We start from the raw sequence: 20,117 nt of genomic DNA, 5'->3' as shown, positions 1-20,117 counted from the left end.
CAAAAAACTATTAAGTTTATCTCTTTGAGCTATTTCTTTGCCACTTTTTATTGGATTTTATGTGAAACTACTATGCACGGTGGAGACAGAGACAAAAGGCGAATGCTGAGTGTATGTGTGATGGAGAGGGAGACTGATGCTTGGATCCCGTGATATTCTTTGCTGTTGTTTGTAAAACTAATATTTGAATTACCAACTAAGGTTTGGAAAATAAGAGATTGATTGTTAGTTGTATTCTTTATATTTTTAGTAGGGGTAAAATGGGTAAATCAATAAAACATGACTAAACCAAAAAAAGCTAACCAAAATTTTGTACGACTACAAATTAAACCTATGTTGGCTTTTTATAGTATAGTATAGATGCCGGATAACTTGTTTGATCAAAATCAAATTATACTTTGCTGTTTATTATAACCCCCTTTTTTTGTCAATATGTTATTGATCTGAGTTTCAAATTTTTAATCGAAACAAGTCATTAATAAATTACAAAAAAACAAAATAAAATTATTTCATAACTTTTTAAATTTATAATGACATATACTAGAATATGTTATAAATCGTGCATGCACGGAAAATGCTACATAAATAATTTTCAACATAAAAAAGAATTAGAAAATATTCAAAATGACATTTCCAAAATAATAAAAATCTAAGATTGTGTTTATTTAGATGAAATGAAATGAAGGTAGAATGAAATGAATCTTGTACCCTAATGATTTTAGAGAAAATGTTTTAAAATTTTCATCCTTCATTGATTTCATTGTAACTATTTTAGCTATAATGATGCTCATTCCATTTCTACATAGCGCCTCCTCTTTTCATCTCCGACGGGGCTTCCATCGGTTTCCGGTGGAAAGCCCCAAATCTTTTCGTTTGATTGCTAGTTTTTGATTGTTCTTGCTTTTTCATTGAGTTTCTTAATAAATCTCCATCTTCGGGGAAAGTTTTCTTAGATCTATATCACCGAAACTTTCGATTTTCGTTCTTATTCGCTTCCAAAGGCTTTTTTGGATTTGTGAGTGGATCGATTATCTCCTAAGCGTCGTGGTGCAGATCTAATTGTTTTAGTTTGTTTTGATTATAGTTTGATTTCTCTCCCTGGTGAGAGTGTGTGATTTTTCTCTCCTTTTGTGAGAGTGGTTTGGATTCATAGATAAAGCCTTTCGGGAATTGCATTTGTGGTCGATAGCTCAAACGGAGTTTTTGGAAAAGATGGTGAACACAGAGCAAGGATCTATAGATGTACCATCGTCAATTTCAACATCGCTTATTTGTCTCATCTTGGGTATGAAGACAGGCATGTTAATTTTTTCTATGTTTGTTCGACTCGATCATTCTTGTAGATGCCGTATGGCCATTATTTATTGAATTATCTCCTTTTTTTTCAAAAAAAAAAAAAAATTACAATTTTTATCAAAAAAGTTTAAACTCATCCATATTTTGTTACTATTGTTACATACTTTCTTCTTTTTTCGTATAACTTCTATATAATTTTTCATTTTATTCTTCTCTCATTTCATCTTATCCGGTGAACACACCTTTAGAGCCTGTCTTACTTATAAATTCAACACGTGTTAGATTGTTGATTGAAATAAATTTTAGAACTTATTTTCAGCATATATATATAGGATATATATGTGTGTGTTTTTCTTACGAATATGAATTTAGTAGGAATGCGATATTAATATTTAACACAAAAAGTATTTATATCAATTAGCTATCTAGTTTTTTTTTTTTAAAAAAACAAAAAACAAAACACGGTTGTTCGCTTTAGCCACCACTGGCACACTAAAAATCGAATATTAAGATAAAAAATTCCGTATAAACTAGTCGTCTAGTCCTTCAAGAAACAAAGTAGTGTCCAGGATTACCGCACACGTGGGAATTATAAAGAGCGTGATAAAAGTTGAAAAAGGTAAGAATATAGCCAAATTAACCTCACACCAATATGGAGCATATTCATTTCGACTAGTGTTTCATCTCCAGTCAAATAAGATGCCCACATATGGATGCTTCCTCTGCTCACACTCACACATTACCAAATATTCTGGCCACTAATCACCTATTCAAAGCCCATGTTAAATTGATCATTTGTTTAACTACAACTACTAGTAATTTGTATGTACCCTTGCCTCCACATAGGACTAAATTACATGTATTTGTTGTACGTACGACTTTTCTAGGACATTACTACTAAAATCGCAACCATTGGACCCGACTTGGTCAAAGTCTTGTGTCCGCTCTTTGAAATGAAAAGTAAATGTAAAAAGTGTTTGATTTACAAGTCAATGATTCAACCCGCGTCAGTAATGACATATTTTAGTTTATTTTTGACGTTTGTAAATTCATTTTAGTTGGAGTCTATGCTGGTGAACTTGTAAGGAGACAGATTAACATACATGCAAATAACTAGAATGCATAATTATAGCGCCACGATGACATATTCCACTTAATACAGATTACTTGCAGATTAGGTATTAACGCGGTAATTAGTTTGCTCTTCGTTTACGAATAGTAACGATGAATTGAGTGTATAACGTTCACGTCAACTAATGTGAACAGCCGCCATTTTAGAGCTCTTTAAGCTAAATTTTTTTAACGTATATATATTATACAGCATATTCTATATACACGGGCGTATCTTTTTAAGCAAATTTTGATATGTTATTATTAGTATAAATTTAAAAGAAATATAAATTTGTCATAATTATGAGATTATAATAAAATTGTGTTTGCAAATAATTTATTCCAAATTTTAAAATTTTAAATGACGTGATTTAGATCAATATTTTAAGCTCAATTTTATACTAGTATTTAAACGTACTGGGTTTCAAACAGGGTTTCAAACAAAATCTAAACTCAATTTTTATCCAAAAATATAATTTAATAAAGAACTACTCCCTCTGTCCCTCCCATTTCTTATCAAATGAGTTGGGCACGGAGGTTAAGAAATATGTACTCCCTCCGTTTCAATTTACTTGTCCACTTTTAAGAAAAATTTTTGTTTCAAAATACTTGTCCATTTCAACTCTCAATGTAAAATGATGTTTCCAAAGTCAATTCTACTCCACATATCTCTTATTTATATTTCCTAGATCAATCTCACTCCACATATTTTGATCATTTAATGCAAATAATTTGTGAACATCCACTTTTCTTAAACTATGTGATTTTTATAAAGTGGACATGTAAATTGAAACGGAGGGAGTATAAAGTAGTGAAAAAGAAAAAGAAAAAGAAAAGTGGGTGAAGTGGTGGGACCCATTGATTTTTAATGTATAAAAAGAAGATAGTGGAGTAAAAATAGTGTGAAAAAGAAAGAAAAGTGGAGAAGTGGTGGGACTCATTGACTATTTTTGGTAAGTTTTGAAAAGTAAATAATTGGATTTGGCAGCCAAAAAAGAAACTAATAAAAAATATCATTTGTTTGACAATAAATTGTCAAACAAATTATAATTTATTTCGAAAACTTACTTGGTATCTTAGATGGGGCCAAATTATGGATTACAGTTACTATAGTTACTGCTACGAATCTATGGATGACGGCATATATGCACCTTTTTGTCGTACGCAAACAACGAAGGTATTCTTATAGATAAGGTTGATATGAAAGTAAGTAGGAGTATCTATAATATAAAGGTCAATTTATTTCACAAGTTGATGGTATTAATAGCTGTAGAAAAGGAGGCTAAAACGTGTGTGAAATACTAGATTTATTATAAGCCTGATTAGTTGTGTAATTAAGTTAATAGAAAACGTAAAAGGGCAAAATGGGAGTGTTGAGTGTATAAAATGGTAATTTGACTGAGAAGAAGTCATAACATTGAACCAGAAAGAGAGGAAAGCCACCAGGCAACAGCTGAAATTAGTTGTGTGTGTATGTATATTGTATGTATATGTGACCCACCACCCCACCACCACTCCTTCTTTACACCCAACTTCACTCCTTCATACTAACGTGTACTCGCCTCCTACCTTTCCTATTTTTTATTTGGACATTTATACCTTTCTATTTCTGTTATCTAATCATTTTCATATTATTACTATTTCTTATTATTCCTCTTATGGTAACTATTTATGTATTCATCACTTTGCTAATACTTTTATTTCACTAATATATTTATAATGGAAGAATTTCATTCAGTTAAATCAAATAACTTAATGATTATCACATTTTATATTATTTTTAAATAAATTTATATTTAATATTTAATTTGATATATAAGGATAGCATAATCATGTTGTTGGTGATTACAGTATTAAAACATGTAATATATACAGAATTAGTTGGAATGAAAACGAAAATATAATCAATAGCATTAAATAATGGAATGATGAATAATTGAACATATCACAAAATTAATGTAATAAAATTATATGATAATGTATTTTAAATTTCAGCTTATTAAAAAATCTCTCAATTAGTCATTAATCATTTTTTATAAAATATTTTATCTATGTATCAATTACACTAAATTTTAAATTATAATCCTTTCAATAAATTTCTAATTAATTACCTCCAATAAATTCTGATATTATAGACACTCTCAATTTTAGACGATTATAATATATACATACTTGGTAAAGAAGAATAATGACGAATACATGTACAACACTACCACCGCCTTGCCTCACGCAACTTCTCTCGCCCCTTCCACCTCTCCCACTCTCCCACACTTATCCACACTCTTATATATATTCTTACCTCTTCTTCACTCTCACTCATTCCTATCATTACCTTTCTCCTCACTCCTCTCTCTCCCCCCAAACACACACTACATCTCTCCTCTCTCTCTCTCAAACTCAATCTCTCCCAAACTCAAACCACAAGATCATGACAATCGAAGCTCTTAGTTCGCCAACTATACCCACACCACCCCCATCGTTTCATTACAAAACCCTAACCCTAAAACAAACCAACCCTACTCCTACCATGCATGAGCCGTGGATGAAGAAGAAGCGCACGAAACGACCCCGTTCCGAGACGACCGAGACTCCGCCGACCGAAGAAGAGTATCTTGCTCTCTGTCTTATTATGCTTGCTCGCGGCACCACCGACACGACCACCGCCTCCGCCGCCGTTATGAGCCACCGTGTCGAAGCGTCTTCGACGGATCATTACAAGTGCTCTGTATGTGAAAAGTCTTTTTCGTCTTATCAGGCGCTCGGTGGCCATAAGGCGAGTCACCGCAAGCTTGCCAACGGCGCCGGAGAGGAAGTCTCGGCCACCACGAACTCCGGCACCACCGCCACGTCGGTGCTTAACCCGAGCGGCAGGGCCCACGAGTGCACCATCTGTCACAAGTCTTTTCCCACCGGCCAGGCGCTCGGAGGACACAAGCGCCGCCACTACGACGGGAATATCGGAAGCGCCGCCGCAAGTGCCGTGACGTCATCGTCAGGGAACGGGTCGAGCCACCACAAGGACTTGGACTTTGACCTTAACTTGCCGGCTTCGCCGGAAGTGGCGGTCCCATTGGCGGTCAACGTTGACTTTGGACGGAAGAATTTGAACTCCGGCGAACAGGAAGTGGAAAGTCCACACCCGGGAAAGAAAGCGCGGTTTTCGAGGCCCGCCACAATGGATGGATTTGGATTAGCTCATTGAATTTTAGAAAAATATACGAATTTTACTGTTATAGATGTAACATATAAAGCTTTTTTATTTTGCATTTTCATTTGAAGATTCGTTAAATGGGTGTATGTACAAAGAATTGGTTGATTGGTTTTGGATTTATTCTTGTTAAATGATTAGCTCATTTATTTATTCAATATTCATTTATGATTTTTTTTCCTCCATATTTGAAGTTCTTTTAATGTTTTTAGTGCGAAAGAGTTTAGACTTCAATCTTCGATTCCGAATTCCCACCGTTAAAACATAATTTGAAAATGTTTGTAAGAATTCAGAATAAAAAATTAATATTTATATTCTCATTTAGAAAAAAATATAAAAAATAATATACAAAAACAACCTTTGACGTAATCTTAAATTATGTGAGAAAATTCGAGCGATTATTGCATATGCCCGAAACAGACGTACGGTGTGAATGAATAAAATATGGAACATAAGCAAATGAAATGATAGATGGTGGTGGCTGCTTGGTAGAAGTGGCGATACACAGAAGACCTGCTCAGCAAATCAAGTACCACTAATTTTTCTAGCAGGGTATCTGATCAGCCATCATATTATAGTCTGAAGCCTGTCCGGTGAGTCCGTTCTTCTTTTTATCTGCTCCTATTGCACTACAAATGTAAATTATTTTTTATTATTATTTACGATCTCTTCTTCTTTTTAGAGAGATTAATCTCATTGATTTTGGTTCACTTCAGTGTCAAGACTTGTTTTTGTGTCAGATCTTGGACACCCTTTGATTTTGCATTTTGTTTTTGCGGTTTTGATAATCTTAGGTAATAGATTGTGTGTTAGTTCATGATAGTTCTTGATTTTTGGCTATGTATGTATTTTAAACTGCACCTTGTTTGGGTATGGAATGCTTGTTCTTGGCAATTTTGATGTGTTTGTTTAGTTTCTTGGATTTAGTTATGTTAAATTTGTTTTGGACTCCCGAATAAAATCACTCCTCCAGCTCTCGACGCAGTCATGAATCTGCTCATGCTTATTCTTGGTATACTCTTTTCTCAATTTTGATCGAAGCGGTCATGTACGAGAGAGATAGCATAGCGATGGTGGCCGAGGATGGCGGCGACAGAGGCTCCGGGATCAGTACGGGATCCGATTTCAAAAAGGAAGGCGTTAATTGTGCCTTAATTGAGAACGTTTTATTGTGCCTCTTAATGAGGGCCTTAATTGTGCCATTGAGGGCGTAAATTGTGCCTCCTAATTGATGGCGTTAATTGAGCCTTAATTAAGGGTGTTAATTGTGTCTTAATTAAGGACGTTAATATTTTATTAATTGTGCCTTAATTGAGAGTTTAATTGTCTCAATTATGAGTTATCATGATTGTGGAAATATTTGATATAATCTGTTTTATATATTGACTTATATTTTTCTTGTTTTCCTTGTTCTATTTTCAGGATTCTTGGAAGAAGACCGGTTTTCTTTTCGGACATTAAAGTTTTATTGTCTAAATTTCCCCGGTCATCTTGCATGTCCGACGGTTAGATAATAAGCTTTCTTGAATGAAAGAATTATCATGGTGAATTGCCGAGTCATATTCGTTGAGATTTATTCTCATTATCAAAAAAAAAAAAAAAAAAAAAAAAAAAAAAAAAATGATAGATGGTGGTGATTTAAAATTGACACAAGTGAAGTAGTGGCAAATGAGTGGTAGCATATGTTTATAGTCATTAATGTGCAACTGCAAAATTAAAATCCAAGTTAAGTGAACATGTTACATGCCCAGACATGATCGTGGTTACCACTTGTGCTGTTGTAGGTTTCTGAAACACATGATCTTTTTTCATTCTATTTTTCCAGTGGCTTCTTAACAACAGTGGTAACTTCACCGACTCTCTACTCTCAATAGCTACATCTCTTATCTATTACCGCAGTTAAGTTTTGTTAATGACGCGGATCTGGCCTCTGATCTTTACCAAAAACAAGATAGGAATGTAAGCAAGTTTTGTTAATATAAACAAATACAGTATTATTACCCTACTTTTTTCTACTGTGACGTAATTAGGATAAGTAATGAGATGGAACACTTGCAAAACAAACCACCACCCAAGGCGGCTATCCAGAAGGCTGATAATTAATACCCACGTCTCTACAACTTAGATATTACTCCGGGACAGTGAACTTATTTGGAAATAAGAATTAATTAAATTAGTTAAAACTTATTTGAATGATAAATTATATAATCAGATTTTTAACTAGTTTGACGAGTTATGAAACAGATATTAATTGATGATTAATCGCAAGATTAATGACAAATTTTTAGAACAATACCGTCATTGTAATTTGAAATCTGGAACTCCATAAATAAGTAAATTTTTGGTACTGCTTTCAAGTTCATCGATTATTCTTGATATTTTTTTTTTTATCTAATCAGATTGCGAAATTTCTTTTTAATCGTTTGCGTCGTAACATTACGGCGTTGTTTCACTATTATAAACCAGTAGAAAAATAAGATTGGAATTTAAATACATAATTAATAAAAATGATATTTAGATAAGAACCACTTGCCAGAAAAGAATGACAAAGCTAGCTACCCAGCTCAGCTGAGATGCTTTCTTAATGCATTTGGACAGTTGTTGGTTGTTAGTATTATATATTATAAAAGTATACAAATTATCTTATGGATCAAGCAAATAACTGTCTTCACAAAACTGTTTTCTTCTACTTGCTACCTGGTAGTAGTTGCCATTGGTACTCTGCTCTAATAACTAGAGTACATATTATATTATACACTATACCTCCGTTTCAATTAAAATAAAACTCCGACTTCTCAATATATTTTAGAGCTTTTATATATATATACAAATGTAAATCTTGTAACTTTATATAAATAAATTAATGGGACAATTATTATATTATATGTAAATTTCGAACACATGCACGATATTAAATTGGCCGGAGGAGTAAGACTAGAGTGTAATATAATACTTAGAAGAAAAGTAAAGTAGATATTCTTTTCCAAGAAACTAACTTACTTACCCAACTTGTAAGCAGTCGTAAACTTGTAACAAAGAAAATAATATAACAACTAATATTGTTATTTAACAGTATAAAGTTATGGAGGTCGTTGATATCATTTTCTCTTACTCGCTTTCTTACGCGGAACACTTGAATTCTCCTTTAAGAAAAGTATGTGCATGGCGGTTGTAACAAATGGAAGATTACTTCTATATGCAGTCGGCAGTTCACATTATAAGTTATAAGAGCATCTCCAAGGATTTTATTTATATTTGTTAGCTATAATATGATATATAAATAATCATCTAAAATTATAACTAAGAGTTTCTAGTTTCACTCCAATGGTATTATGTATAATTGTATTATCTAAAATTATACATAATAGCTTTAGATGTTTTACAAATGTAGCAACCCCAATTTTAGTTATCTATATTTTTTTGCTAAGGGGTCATGGTTGGAGTGTAGAATTTTTACCTATTGTCTAAAATGTGCCACATAGATGCCATGTAGGTGCCACATAAACACTTTTACCTAAGAGGTCTAATGCCTTGGAGTTGCTCTAAATATCTTTATTTATCTCTTATCACGATATTTAAATTATTTTTACAATTTAAGTGAATTTGTTCGATTAAGACAAATATATATACATGCATTAGATGTAAGATGTTACATGTCTGTGTCGATCATTTCTTTACACTTTTGAAAGCGGACCCAAGGAGCGTTTAGTTTGATCAAAGGGTCGGAGAGTACCGCAGTGGTCAAAGTGACCCAGTCATCCCAAGTAAGGTCAAGTAGCAACGAGTCAATTTATAACTTGAGCAGGCCAAAAGCTGCCCCATAAACTCAATGGAGAAGACACTATGCGTGTATTAATGTGGTTAACACCAAGTCTAAAGTCTAAACACAGTGCATGTAGTTTGTCGCCAAATATCAAGTTGATTCTAAGACTATAGTATAAGGGGGTGGTGGACTAGTTGGGTTTTGAATCAAACAAACTTCTAGTTGGAAAGTGGGATGACTACTTCCCACCAAATTGCATGTATTCAGTGTTGTATTATCGATTTAACTGAAACTTCTTCAGCATTACGTGAGGACATGTGTCTGCATGACCGATTGTTAGCTACAATCTTTTTAGATAATTAAGTTGGACTTTTAGTAATCCAATTACTACAAACATGGCATGTCTAACCACAAATTTGGCCATCTGAAATTTATAAATGTTAGAAAATAACACAATTTGATAAATTCTCTTTCTAATATTTTAAGATTTTAGTTTTAGTTTCAAAAAAAAAAAGATTTTAGTTTTGGGTTTGGCTGGGACGAATATAATGGAATGAGTAAAATCAAAAGAAATAATAGAGAATCGTCTATTTGTCAAAAAAATAAATGGAGTACGTTATAAAGAATTAATCGGCTAGTTGGAGATTCGAGAAACAAAGAAAAATTAGAGTAAAAGTAAGGATTTGGAAATAATGAGTCGATATAAATTTTGTATGATAAAATTTGGATAGAATGATAAACTAAATAAAATTATTAAACATTTAATTTAGTTATATTTTAAATTCCATTCCATTCACTCTAACCTTACTAAACAAAGCGTAAGTAAATTGTCACTTACATGAGAATAAGATCTAAAGTCGAATACCTGACAATAAATCTTCAAGTGAGGAAAAAAAGTTCAGAATTTGTACTAAATTGGAGTTGGAGATTTATTAGTCAATAATATGTAATGGAAAAAAGGGTAAGATGATTTTTGCAATGTCTGGAAACATAATCTCCCGTTTAGATGAATTGTGAACAGTAATATTATAAAGTATAGATAACTTGACTGTAGAGAAGAAACACATTGTAATTGGCTTTTTTTTTTTTTTTTTTGAAAGAGTAATTGGCTTTCTTCTTGTTTTTTTTGTTGTTAAATAGAAACGCATTGTAATTTAGAAGTAGCAGACTTGGAAATTAGTTGGATCAAGTGCATTAGTATTGTTTATCTGTTGAATTGGGGAGCTGGACCAAAGCAATACGAAAGAACCCCGATTTCCAAAACTCTGGTCCTGTCTGGGCCCATGTTAGGATCCTTATTTTGGCTAAAATCTGGTCCATGAGTGGCCCGATAAACACGTTCTGTGTGGCCTGTGTTCTAAATGTTTGGTTAAATACAAGATTATCATAATTAATTATTAATTAATTAATAATAAATAAGATTCATGTTTAACACTTTCCACAAATTTCTCAATTATTTATACGCACACGGTATTTTATTTTGACATACATGAATAAATGTAGCAAGTAATCATGCAATTAATTCATGAAAAATCAATAAATATTAACTAAAAAAAATATTAACGAATTAGAATTTTAACCCTTACGTACCCGTATCCAGGGGACCAGGTCCAGTGCTGAGGGTCGTTTAGAACAGGCTGTTGTCAAGGGCTCAAAAATCTGTCAAACTCAAACATATTGTGTCCTGTGTCTGAAAGTCAAAATTAGGTTATTTATAATTTACTGTTATGTTTGAGTAAAATGATTATAAGCCAACGTCTGATGTATAAGTTAGAAATTAAAAATCATAATTTTTTGATCATTTTTTTAATAATTCGTTTCAATAATTATTCATAAATTTGATTTTATAAAAATTATACATAATTATTTGAAAAGATAATATATATAACATTCTATTATTATATTAATATTTTTCATATCAAATAAATTGTAACTATAAAAAAATATCCAAATATATAAGTTAAATATTACTTTTACTAATAAATAACTTTTAATAATATTAAGCACTTCTCAGCGGCCTGTTATACACAAGTTCTTAGTTTTGTTGCTGGGAGCAAACAATAAACTAAAATCTAGTGGTGAACCGGTGATCATGTGACTGGTAAAGTGTCACAATATATACAGTAGTTGGTTCACGGACTGAAAGCTGAGACAAAATGAGATCAGGTGAGTTGGAACTTCATATATGCGTTTAATTTGGTGCTCTTGTCTAATTTAAAATAATTATTTAATCATCAGTTAAATTAAATTTATTATATCATATAAAAAAGTCGACTATATTGAAAACAAGAAAAATTCCAACCTAACAATAATATTTGGTTTGTTAGTACTAAAATCGTATACTGAGGTGATAACAAAAAGTGTCTCTTTTTTAACGAGATGTAACGTTTTCAAAATTTTGATCATTCTTTGCACCTGGTATCATTTCAATTTTTTCCGGTGTTCGAATGCGCAATACTCGTTAATTTCACATTAGTATAATATTATCTGTTCTATTAGTATATATTATCCGTTCTGTTTCATGATAAGTCCGTAAGGATTTATTTTCGGGCTCTTCCAAAAAATCACAGTCGGCTCAAATTTGTTTTCAAACTCGTTTCAAAGATGGTAGAGTTGTTTCGCTGCTTATATGCAAATTTTCTTTATCTCGACGTGAGACTCTGGTTGACACCCCCTGAACATGTTGTACTTCAATATTGGGTGCAAGGAAGCGTTTGAGCGAATTAATATTCTAATATTTTTGTGACATTTGTTCCAAGCATTTTATGAACAGACTCGTGAGAGGTGTACACAGGGGAAATTCGCATGAGAGAGTGAGTGATCCAGCTGATTTTTAACACAAAGGTAAGTACCATCTCACCAAGAGGGTCATCGTTGGTTTAGTCAATTTTATATGCTTGTATATATCCGTACATTTTCATGCACATATATAATATATTTGCATGTGCTTATACTATGTGCTCTTCAAATCTTGAATGATCTGCTCCTATTTTTGTATGTGCACAACATGTTTGATACTGGTTCAGTAGTTATAGTAGAGTTCTTGTGCTTTTAATTACTAAAGCTCATGATGAAAAAGTAGCAAGTCTTGGGTTTTGGTGGGGTTTACAGGGAGAGTGGCTTTTGGGTTTTGTCTGCAGATTGCAAGTTGATCATTTTCTGATATGGGATTTCGATTTTCGTTGGATGGACGATATATGATGAACATGGTTACTAATTTATAGTTTGATCCATGTGATATCTCTGAAATGATTCTTTTGGCTTCCTCAGATTTTGTTAGTAGCGTGATGTTTGATTGCCAATCTTAAAAAAATACTTGTGACTTCACTTGGGCTCTTCCTGATTATTCCTTTAACTATGCGAAAATCTTGAATTAAAAAATCGAGATAGATGCTTTCTGTCTGCCGTTTTGGGGGTTTCTTCAACTGGTACCGAGATGCTGTTTTCTGTTGCAGGTTTTTAAGTCCTTATAGCTAATTAAGTAGATGTGTGTCATTAAAATGACTTTGAAGCTTTAAACTGATTTGCGGGGTTTATGATGAATGTATAAAGGAAATCAAGAAACAAGGAAAAGGGGGAGGAGGGAGAGAGAAAGAATGATAAAGAAATGGAGGGAGGGAGTAGACTGGAGTCAGATTTGTGCTTGTGAGTGTCTTTGGTTTTCAGAATAGTTTAGTGTCAAGAGTCTGTTTATTATGTCTCCCTGGCAGACCGGATGCATCCGGAGTCCGTGGGTTTTGCCGTTGAACAAGGAAACATCGTCCATTGCTCTCTTCCCATTCAAGTCAGCTACTTAAAAAGAATTGCTCTAACCCTCACTTCTCTTTTTCCTTCTCTCTCTGTCGAATTCCTCCTGCCTCGGTTGCTGCCAAGATTTGGTCATAATGGTAGCGTACATACTGTCCCTTCTTTGAGATCTTATTTTCTTCCTCTCAACTCTATAAAACTGGCTATAGACCATAGTTTAAGTCCTTGAATGCGTGGCGTTTATATTTTCCATTTCCAGGACTCTAGTCATCAGTAAATTTTCTTATTACTGGGTAGTGTTTGGTGGTTAGTGGTTCATTGATAGATCAAAAGTTTGTGGAGATTTGGTCTTTAGTTGTAATTTGTCAGAAGCAGATCTTTTGTAGTTCCGAAAATGAAGTTCATGAAACTTGGATCCAAACCTGATTCCTTTCAAACTGATGGGAACAATGCCAGGTATAATGTTCTGTAAACTTTAATGCGTGCTCTTCTTTACTTTAAAACCGAATTATATGTTCGATGTCTTCCGTCTTCTTGTCTTTACTTCAAAACCAAATCAAATGTTTGATATGTTTTCATATGTTCCATTGGCTCAATTAGGTTAGTGTAATCTAAATATGTCATTTTGATTTTTGAATGATTGTCTGGGGTGCGCAAGCATTATACAGTGAATTAATATAAGACTGTCTGTCTGTACCTTGCATCTGAAGTTGTATGCTTGTGTAACTCAGCAGCTCGATGTAGGAAGTTTAGATCTTTTAATTATTAATAACTTCACAATCTTTGGTAATAACTTGTGCAACATAGATACTAAGTTCTAATAAATTTTCTCAGCCACCATTTATTTCCAGGTTATGTCGTCGTTTAGTATAGAACCAATTGGTCACCGAGCACAAGGACATGTCTTGGGTGATTAGACCATATGTAATATGTTCAATCTGGTCCATTACCTTGCAGAAAAGTTTGATTTGTTTCTCTATATTGCAGAACTGGTTTTTTGCCCTCCATTTTTGCAAGTGGCCTGTAAGATAGCTTCAATGGTAAAAAACTGTTACTACAGTTTAGGTTTTAAATAAATATTTAAAATTATATAAAAATCTAATGTGTCACAAATTTTTTGGGCTCCAAGGAAAAATTTGAATTGCCTTGTGTTTACATTCCTACATTTCTATATCCTTGCAATTCCAATGGATGCGCCACTTTTAAAATAGCACCTGTTCTACTGACTAAGGTCCTATCCTTTACCAGTGATTTGGAAAGACCCTCTAGTGCAGTACCATGTAGCTCCGTCGCTTCAGTAGGAAGTCTTCCTTGCGTAAGATAGAGTTAATTGTCACTTCGGGCCAGATTTTCAGTGTTTATATACACAAGTACCTACAGAGTAAACGATTGTAGAAGCAGAATCTATTCAGCTCAAGTGTATCACTATTTGTGTCTATTGAACGTTGGTGTCCGCTTCAGGAATACTGTTAGTAGGATTAATGTTGTGTATCTGTAGTGTCTGATACGGAAAAGGTCTCCTACAAAATCTCAGTTGTTGATTTCAAAACATTGAAAGCATATTTCACATAGTTCGTTGTAGTTCTACATTTAATATCAGGGCTTCAAATTAACGTTAAGTACGCTGTAGTAACAGAGTCATTAGTTATACAGACCATAATTTTGTTCCTTGAGTAACTTTGTATAGAAGTTACTGAAAAGATTCTCATGTGCAGGTATGTAGCAACTGAGCTGGCATCTGACATCGTCGTTAGCGTTGGGGATGTTAAGTTCTATCTACACAAAGTAAAACTTTCAGCATCCTCGTAATTATCTTTTATAAAGTAACTATATGATTCTTTTCAGAAGTTTTGACTTTTCTTCTATGTTACCTATATAGCAAAAATCATTCAACTTGATCATCTATCTACTCTTAACTGTTTCTTTTGAGCAAAATTATGATGATTCTTGCATCTTCGATGATCTAATTTGGTTTTTCGAGTTACTGGTGTCTCGGTGCAAAAGGAGAGTTACAGTGCCATGAAATAACCTTTGTCTGTTGAAGTTCTGAAGATTCAAGAAATCTTGTTGATGATTTTTATCATATGATGTTTAGCATAAACAAGCGGTAATTTAACATATATTGTTTCAAGTAATAAGTGCTAAGCATAGTAGGATACTCGTCTGCATCACTTTCCTGGAAGTATTAAATTTATATAGAGAAGAGTGCACTTTGTGTACCTGTACTTTGGGTTTTACATCACTTGTAATACTGTACTTCAAAAATTTACACTTGCAATACTGCTCTTCAAGATTTTTTTTTTAATTTGTGTACTTATGTCAAGTGTTGCTAATGACATGGGGTTAAAATACAAATAGACAGGGTTTATAGTGCACTTTGTGTGTCTGCACTTTAGACTTTACAACACTTGCAATACTGTACTTTCAATATTGTTATCGTTTACATGCATTTTAACTCAACGCCGTTGGCAACAATTGACGGAGGTACAAGAACTAAGGGGAATCTTGAAGATCAATATTGTAACCCTGGGTTTTTGAAATAGAGTATTGCAAGTGTGATAGAGCTTAATATGTAGCCTGTAGGTACACAAAATGCACTTTTCTCATTTATATATGTAAATGTAAATTAGTTAGGTAAAATAAAGCACTAGTCAAGGTATCAGAAACAACATTAGCATCCCGTTCAAGTTTATTAATGCTAGCTTTGATTGGAGATTAATTAAATAGAGTGAAAGTTAAACCCGGGTTTAAACAAGGTCCTTGGTGTGTAGAGGCGAAGTTGTAATCTTGCTTGCATTCGGGTTGACCTGCATTCTTGCTGATTCGTATACTTGTGCTGATGATGTTAATCTTCTATTTGCTAATCAACTATAACATTATTGCAGTTTCCTCTTTTGTCCAAAAGTGCTCGTTTGCAGAAGTTGGTTGCTACTACAGATGTAGGGAATGGCAATGAAATTGACATACACGACATTCCAGGAGGGCCGGCTGCCTTTGAAATATGTGCAAAATTTTGCTATGGAATGACTGTCACACTTAATGCTCATAACGTCGTTGCAGCACGTTGTGCAGCTGAGTACCTGGAGATGCATGAGAATAAAGAGAAAGGAAACCTGGTGTACAAGATTGAAGTATTCCTAAACTCCAGCATTCTTAAAAGCTGGAAAGATTCTATTATAGTTCTTCAGAATACAAAATCATTGTCACCTTTGTCCGAAGAATTGAAGTTAGACACTCATTGCATTGATTCTATAGCTTTGAAGGCTTCTGTTGATGTTTCAGCAGTTGATTGGTCTTATTCCTACAACCGTAAAAAGCTGTCTGAAGAAAGTGCAAATGATACTAATTGGAATGGAGTTCGAACCAAATTGGTTCCCAACGATTGGTGGGTTGAGGACTTGTGTGAGCTTGGAATGGATTTATACAAACGAGTAATAGTCCATATAACAAATAAGGGATTAGTTTCTCACGAAGTAATTGGAGAAGCTTTAAAAGCTTATGCTTATAGAAGGCTACCAGGCTTCAGTAAGGGCATCCAAAGTGGAGATCTCTCAAAGACCCGTACAATAGTGGAGATGATTGTACAGTTGTTACCTTCTGAGAGAAGCACTGTCTCATGTAGTTTCTTGTTCAAGCTGTTAAAAGCAGCTATTTGGGTTGACTCAGCTGATCTGACAAAGGATGAACTAATTATAAGAATCAGTCAGCAACTGGAGGAGGCTTCTGTTAGCGATCTCCTAATAAAGAACCGGAGTGAGGAAACGCTTCTATATGATGTCAACGTGATGCACAAGATACTAGACGAGTTTAAGATACAAGAACAGAATTTTGGAGCTGATGCAGCTCAGGATTATAAGATTCAGGAGATGAAAAGACCAGGCATTTTGTCAGAAGCCTCAAAGCTTATGGTGGCAAAGCTGATTGACGGGTACCTGACTGAGATAGCAAAGGATCGCAATTTACCATTGCCGGCTTTTATTGATCTTGCAGAAGTGGTGTCTTCTTATCCACGTCCCTCTCATGATGGTCTATATCGGGCCATTGACATGTATCTAAAGGCAAGTGCCCTTCAAGATTTTAACTCTGTTGTTGATGTTAAAAGTTATGGTACCCTGTCACTTGGCAAAATAATGTTATGCAACTTCTCTCCTGTGCTTGTTGCATATCATGAGCCCATAATATATGATATGGCATATAAAAAGACCTGGATAAATTAATTGCTTATTAATTATCCGCCAAATATCTTCAAAGTATATATGTAGGCGTTGAGTGTATAAATTCTGAGCTTTCTAACATGTTAAGTAATTAATCTGTGCTTTTTCGGTGCAAGAACAAGATGAGAATGCATGATTGTAATTACTCTGGGATAATCTTTATTTCATGTCTTTGATAGTTTAATTTACTTGTGTAGGAGCACCCCGGGATCAGCAAAAGCGAGAGAAAGAAAATATGCAAGCTAATGAACTGCAAGAAGCTCTCTGCTGATGCTTGCACACACGCGGTGCAGAATGAAAGGCTCCCTCTTCGTGTAGTTGTGCAAGTGCTGTTCTTTGAGCAAGCTCGGGCTGCTGCATCCTCAGGATGCAGCACTCCTGACCTGCCTAAAGCCATGAAAAACCTTAACAATGGACCTCATGGCAGCTCAAGATCAGCAACCACTAACACAGAAGAAGACTGGGATGCCGTCGCTACAGCTGAAGAACTTTTGGCCTTGAAAGGGGAGATCGCGGCCTTGAGATTAGGAAATGGAATAGAAAGAAGCAACAGCAGGGACAGTAAGCAATATGGAGATAAGGCAGCTATCAGTAAGATGAAAAGGATGTTCATGTCAAAAAGAGTGTTTTCGAAACTCTTGTCGAGCAAAAGTAGGCAAACAGAGAACAGTGGCTCGGACTCATCAGGAAGCCTTGGCTCAGCAATCCCTGAAGAAGGGAAATCCACTCCTTCAAGAAAAGTAAGGCATTCAGTTTCTTGAAACAGCATTGGTTGATGTTGTTTGTTTTAGGTCTTCTAGGAGGATTTTCTTCTATCAAATGACATTTTTTTACATGTTAAAAATGGTGGTTCACCAGTATGAAATATATGATTATCAGAAGAATAATAATAGTATGGACCTTGAAAGATGCTAGAAAATGTGAGTTACAAATTAATTTTGTATATATTAATTATTATTATTTAGATTGTGGCATAAATTGTTATTAGAAATATGATTTCAAATGTAGAGGGATGAATATTGTTCCTTTTACTTTTATTTTTACTGATTCTGAACTATTTTTGGGATATGATTCTATGCATGACTAAAGTTTGAATATACTAATTTGTATGATCAAAATGTAGAAAGCATAAAATACAGATAAAAGTTTCAAACTCAGTATTATTGAACTTAAAGATGCTATAATTTGATATATTTGGAGTGACTTCTCAGTTAATTCTTTTTCTTTTGGGGCAGAGAACCAAAAAATTTCGAAAATTCATAGTATAAACTTCAAATAATATAACACAGAATTGCCTAACGTAGTTTACCAGATTGCCATTAATATTCAATTTTATTAGCCTCACAATTATTCACAATACCGTTAAAAAAATATTCTATCTTTACTGCTTACGATACGTCCCTACATTGCTACATATGTATTTTGGAGTCTCTACGTGTAAGATAAAAGACATAATTTTTAATTAACTACTCAGCATTACATGTATTATATAATCATGTGTAGAGTCATATGTATTTTGGAGTCTCTACGTGTAAGATAAAAGAAACAATTTTTAAAAAGCTACTCAGCATTACCTGTATTATATAATCATGTGTACGGTTAAAAATGGGGTCGGAAAAATGGCGAACCCGCTCCAACCCACCCGAATGGGGACAGATTCGTCCCACTAATATGAGTAATGGGGCAGTGATAAGGAATAATTTTTTGTCCCGCCAAAATATGAGACGAGTATGGTATATGTTGATCCCGCGGGGATTCTCTGCCGCGCCCCGCATATATCTAATATAAATAAATAATAATAATTAATATAATATATTTATTATATTTAATATTATTATTTTATAATACACAGAACTATAACTTTAGAGTGGTAATGGATACTAGATACTACATCAACTTGTATTACAGTTATGTATAAGATGCCTCTTTGATTTTTTATATGCAAAGCGATTATTAAGAAAAGATTGCATGATATATTGTTATTCTGATTTGACATACTTGCATTATTTTAGTTTTTTGCATTTAATATACATTTATCGTATATTTTTATTAAATTCTGAAGAAAAAATTACTAATTTTTTAAGTAATTATTCAAAATATAATATTACAAATAACAGCGGGATGAAATTATATTAAATCCCAGTGGGCGGGGGAAGGTGACTAAAAATATATCCCCGCGGGAAATAGGATGGAAACGGAGCAGGAAAAATATATATGAGGTAGGGCTGGGAAATAAAATCCCCATCTCGAACCCGCCCCATTTTTAGCTCTAATCATGTGCGTGAGGATTGTGATATTCACGATGAATCTTCAGTAATTAGTATGATAAATGATTTGATAATAATTTTGGATAAAAGGTGGAAAGTTGCGAAGTTATATGAGTTATGTGATTCACTCTTTGCACATATATTAATTACTATATTTAGAAGTGGGAGGATTTGCGGCGCATACGACTTTATAAAATTAAATTTTTTTCTGATTAAAAGATGTGTCTATATCTACCAGTATATATAAAGGAAGATCTCAAATTGATTATGTTTGAATTTTGAGTTTATTGCAATTCGCATTTTTAGATTTCGATCCAAAAATACTTTAATATGTAAACTTTAATAATTGCATTTCGCTACCCACATGTATTTTGTGTGCGGCAATTTCCACCCCTTCCATCAAAACTTAACGGTTCCATTTAAAAGTTGAGGGCAATTATGACATTTAAAAAAATTAAACACTATTAGTGGGTTAATTCAGCTGACTTAGGTAAATCTCCAGAACACTACAA

The 20,117-nt window shown here is 33.7% G+C and overlaps 2 protein-coding genes across 4 annotated transcripts; both read left to right on the top strand.

The window, feature by feature from the left end:
* The first annotated feature begins 4,713 nt into the window (after nt 1-4,713).
* On the top strand, nt 4,714-5,799 carry LOC108205529 (zinc finger protein ZAT10). The gene has a single exon (XM_017375524.2). It carries the CDS (start codon nt 4,835-4,837, stop codon nt 5,606-5,608), a length of 774 nt encoding a protein of 257 aa, XP_017231013.1. The 5' UTR covers nt 4,714-4,834; the 3' UTR covers nt 5,609-5,799.
* Nucleotides 5,800-11,974: 6,175 nt separating this feature from the next.
* LOC108194311 (BTB/POZ domain-containing protein NPY2) lies at nt 11,975-18,336 on the top strand. 3 transcript variants are annotated; one of them, XM_064093797.1, is made up of 4 exons: nt 11,975-12,221; nt 14,840-14,909; nt 16,010-17,182; nt 17,536-18,336. In XM_064093797.1, exons 3-4 carry the CDS (start codon nt 16,148-16,150, stop codon nt 18,097-18,099), a joined length of 1,599 nt encoding a protein of 532 aa, XP_063949867.1. In that variant the 5' UTR covers nt 11,975-12,221; nt 14,840-14,909; nt 16,010-16,147; the 3' UTR covers nt 18,100-18,336. The 3 variants fall into 3 exon arrangements, with proteins under 3 accessions (XP_063949867.1, XP_017216754.1, XP_063949868.1); XM_017361265.2 differs by lacking the exon at nt 11,975-12,221 and adding an exon at nt 12,251-13,580; XM_064093798.1 differs by lacking the exons at nt 11,975-12,221; nt 14,840-14,909 and adding an exon at nt 14,964-15,231.
* The last annotated feature ends 1,781 nt before the right edge of the window (nt 18,337-20,117 follow it).

This window comes from Daucus carota, chromosome 1 (assembly GCF_001625215.2).
Source record: "Daucus carota subsp. sativus chromosome 1, DH1 v3.0, whole genome shotgun sequence".
In the NCBI taxonomy this organism is placed as follows: domain Eukaryota; kingdom Viridiplantae; phylum Streptophyta; class Magnoliopsida; order Apiales; family Apiaceae; genus Daucus; species Daucus carota.
Note: the sequence above shows the minus strand (reverse complement) of the source record. Positions and strands in the feature narration are given on the sequence as shown.

What these genes read in the sequence shown, in the direction of transcription:
- LOC108205529 (XM_017375524.2), top strand. Translation starts at nt 4,835, where the DNA reads ATGACAATCGAAGCTCTTAGTTCGCCAACTATACCCACACCACCCCCA.
- LOC108194311 (XM_017361265.2), top strand. Translation starts at nt 13,519, where the DNA reads ATGAAGTTCATGAAACTTGGATCCAAACCTGATTCCTTTCAAACTGAT. An exon ending in TTAAGTTCTATCTACACAAA is followed by an intron (nt 14,910 to 16,009) that starts GTAAAACTTTCA and finishes ACATTATTGCAG; the next exon opens with TTTCCTCTTTTGTCCAAAAG. An exon ending in CCATTGACATGTATCTAAAG is followed by an intron (nt 17,183 to 17,535) that starts GCAAGTGCCCTT and finishes TTACTTGTGTAG; the next exon opens with GAGCACCCCGGGATCAGCAA.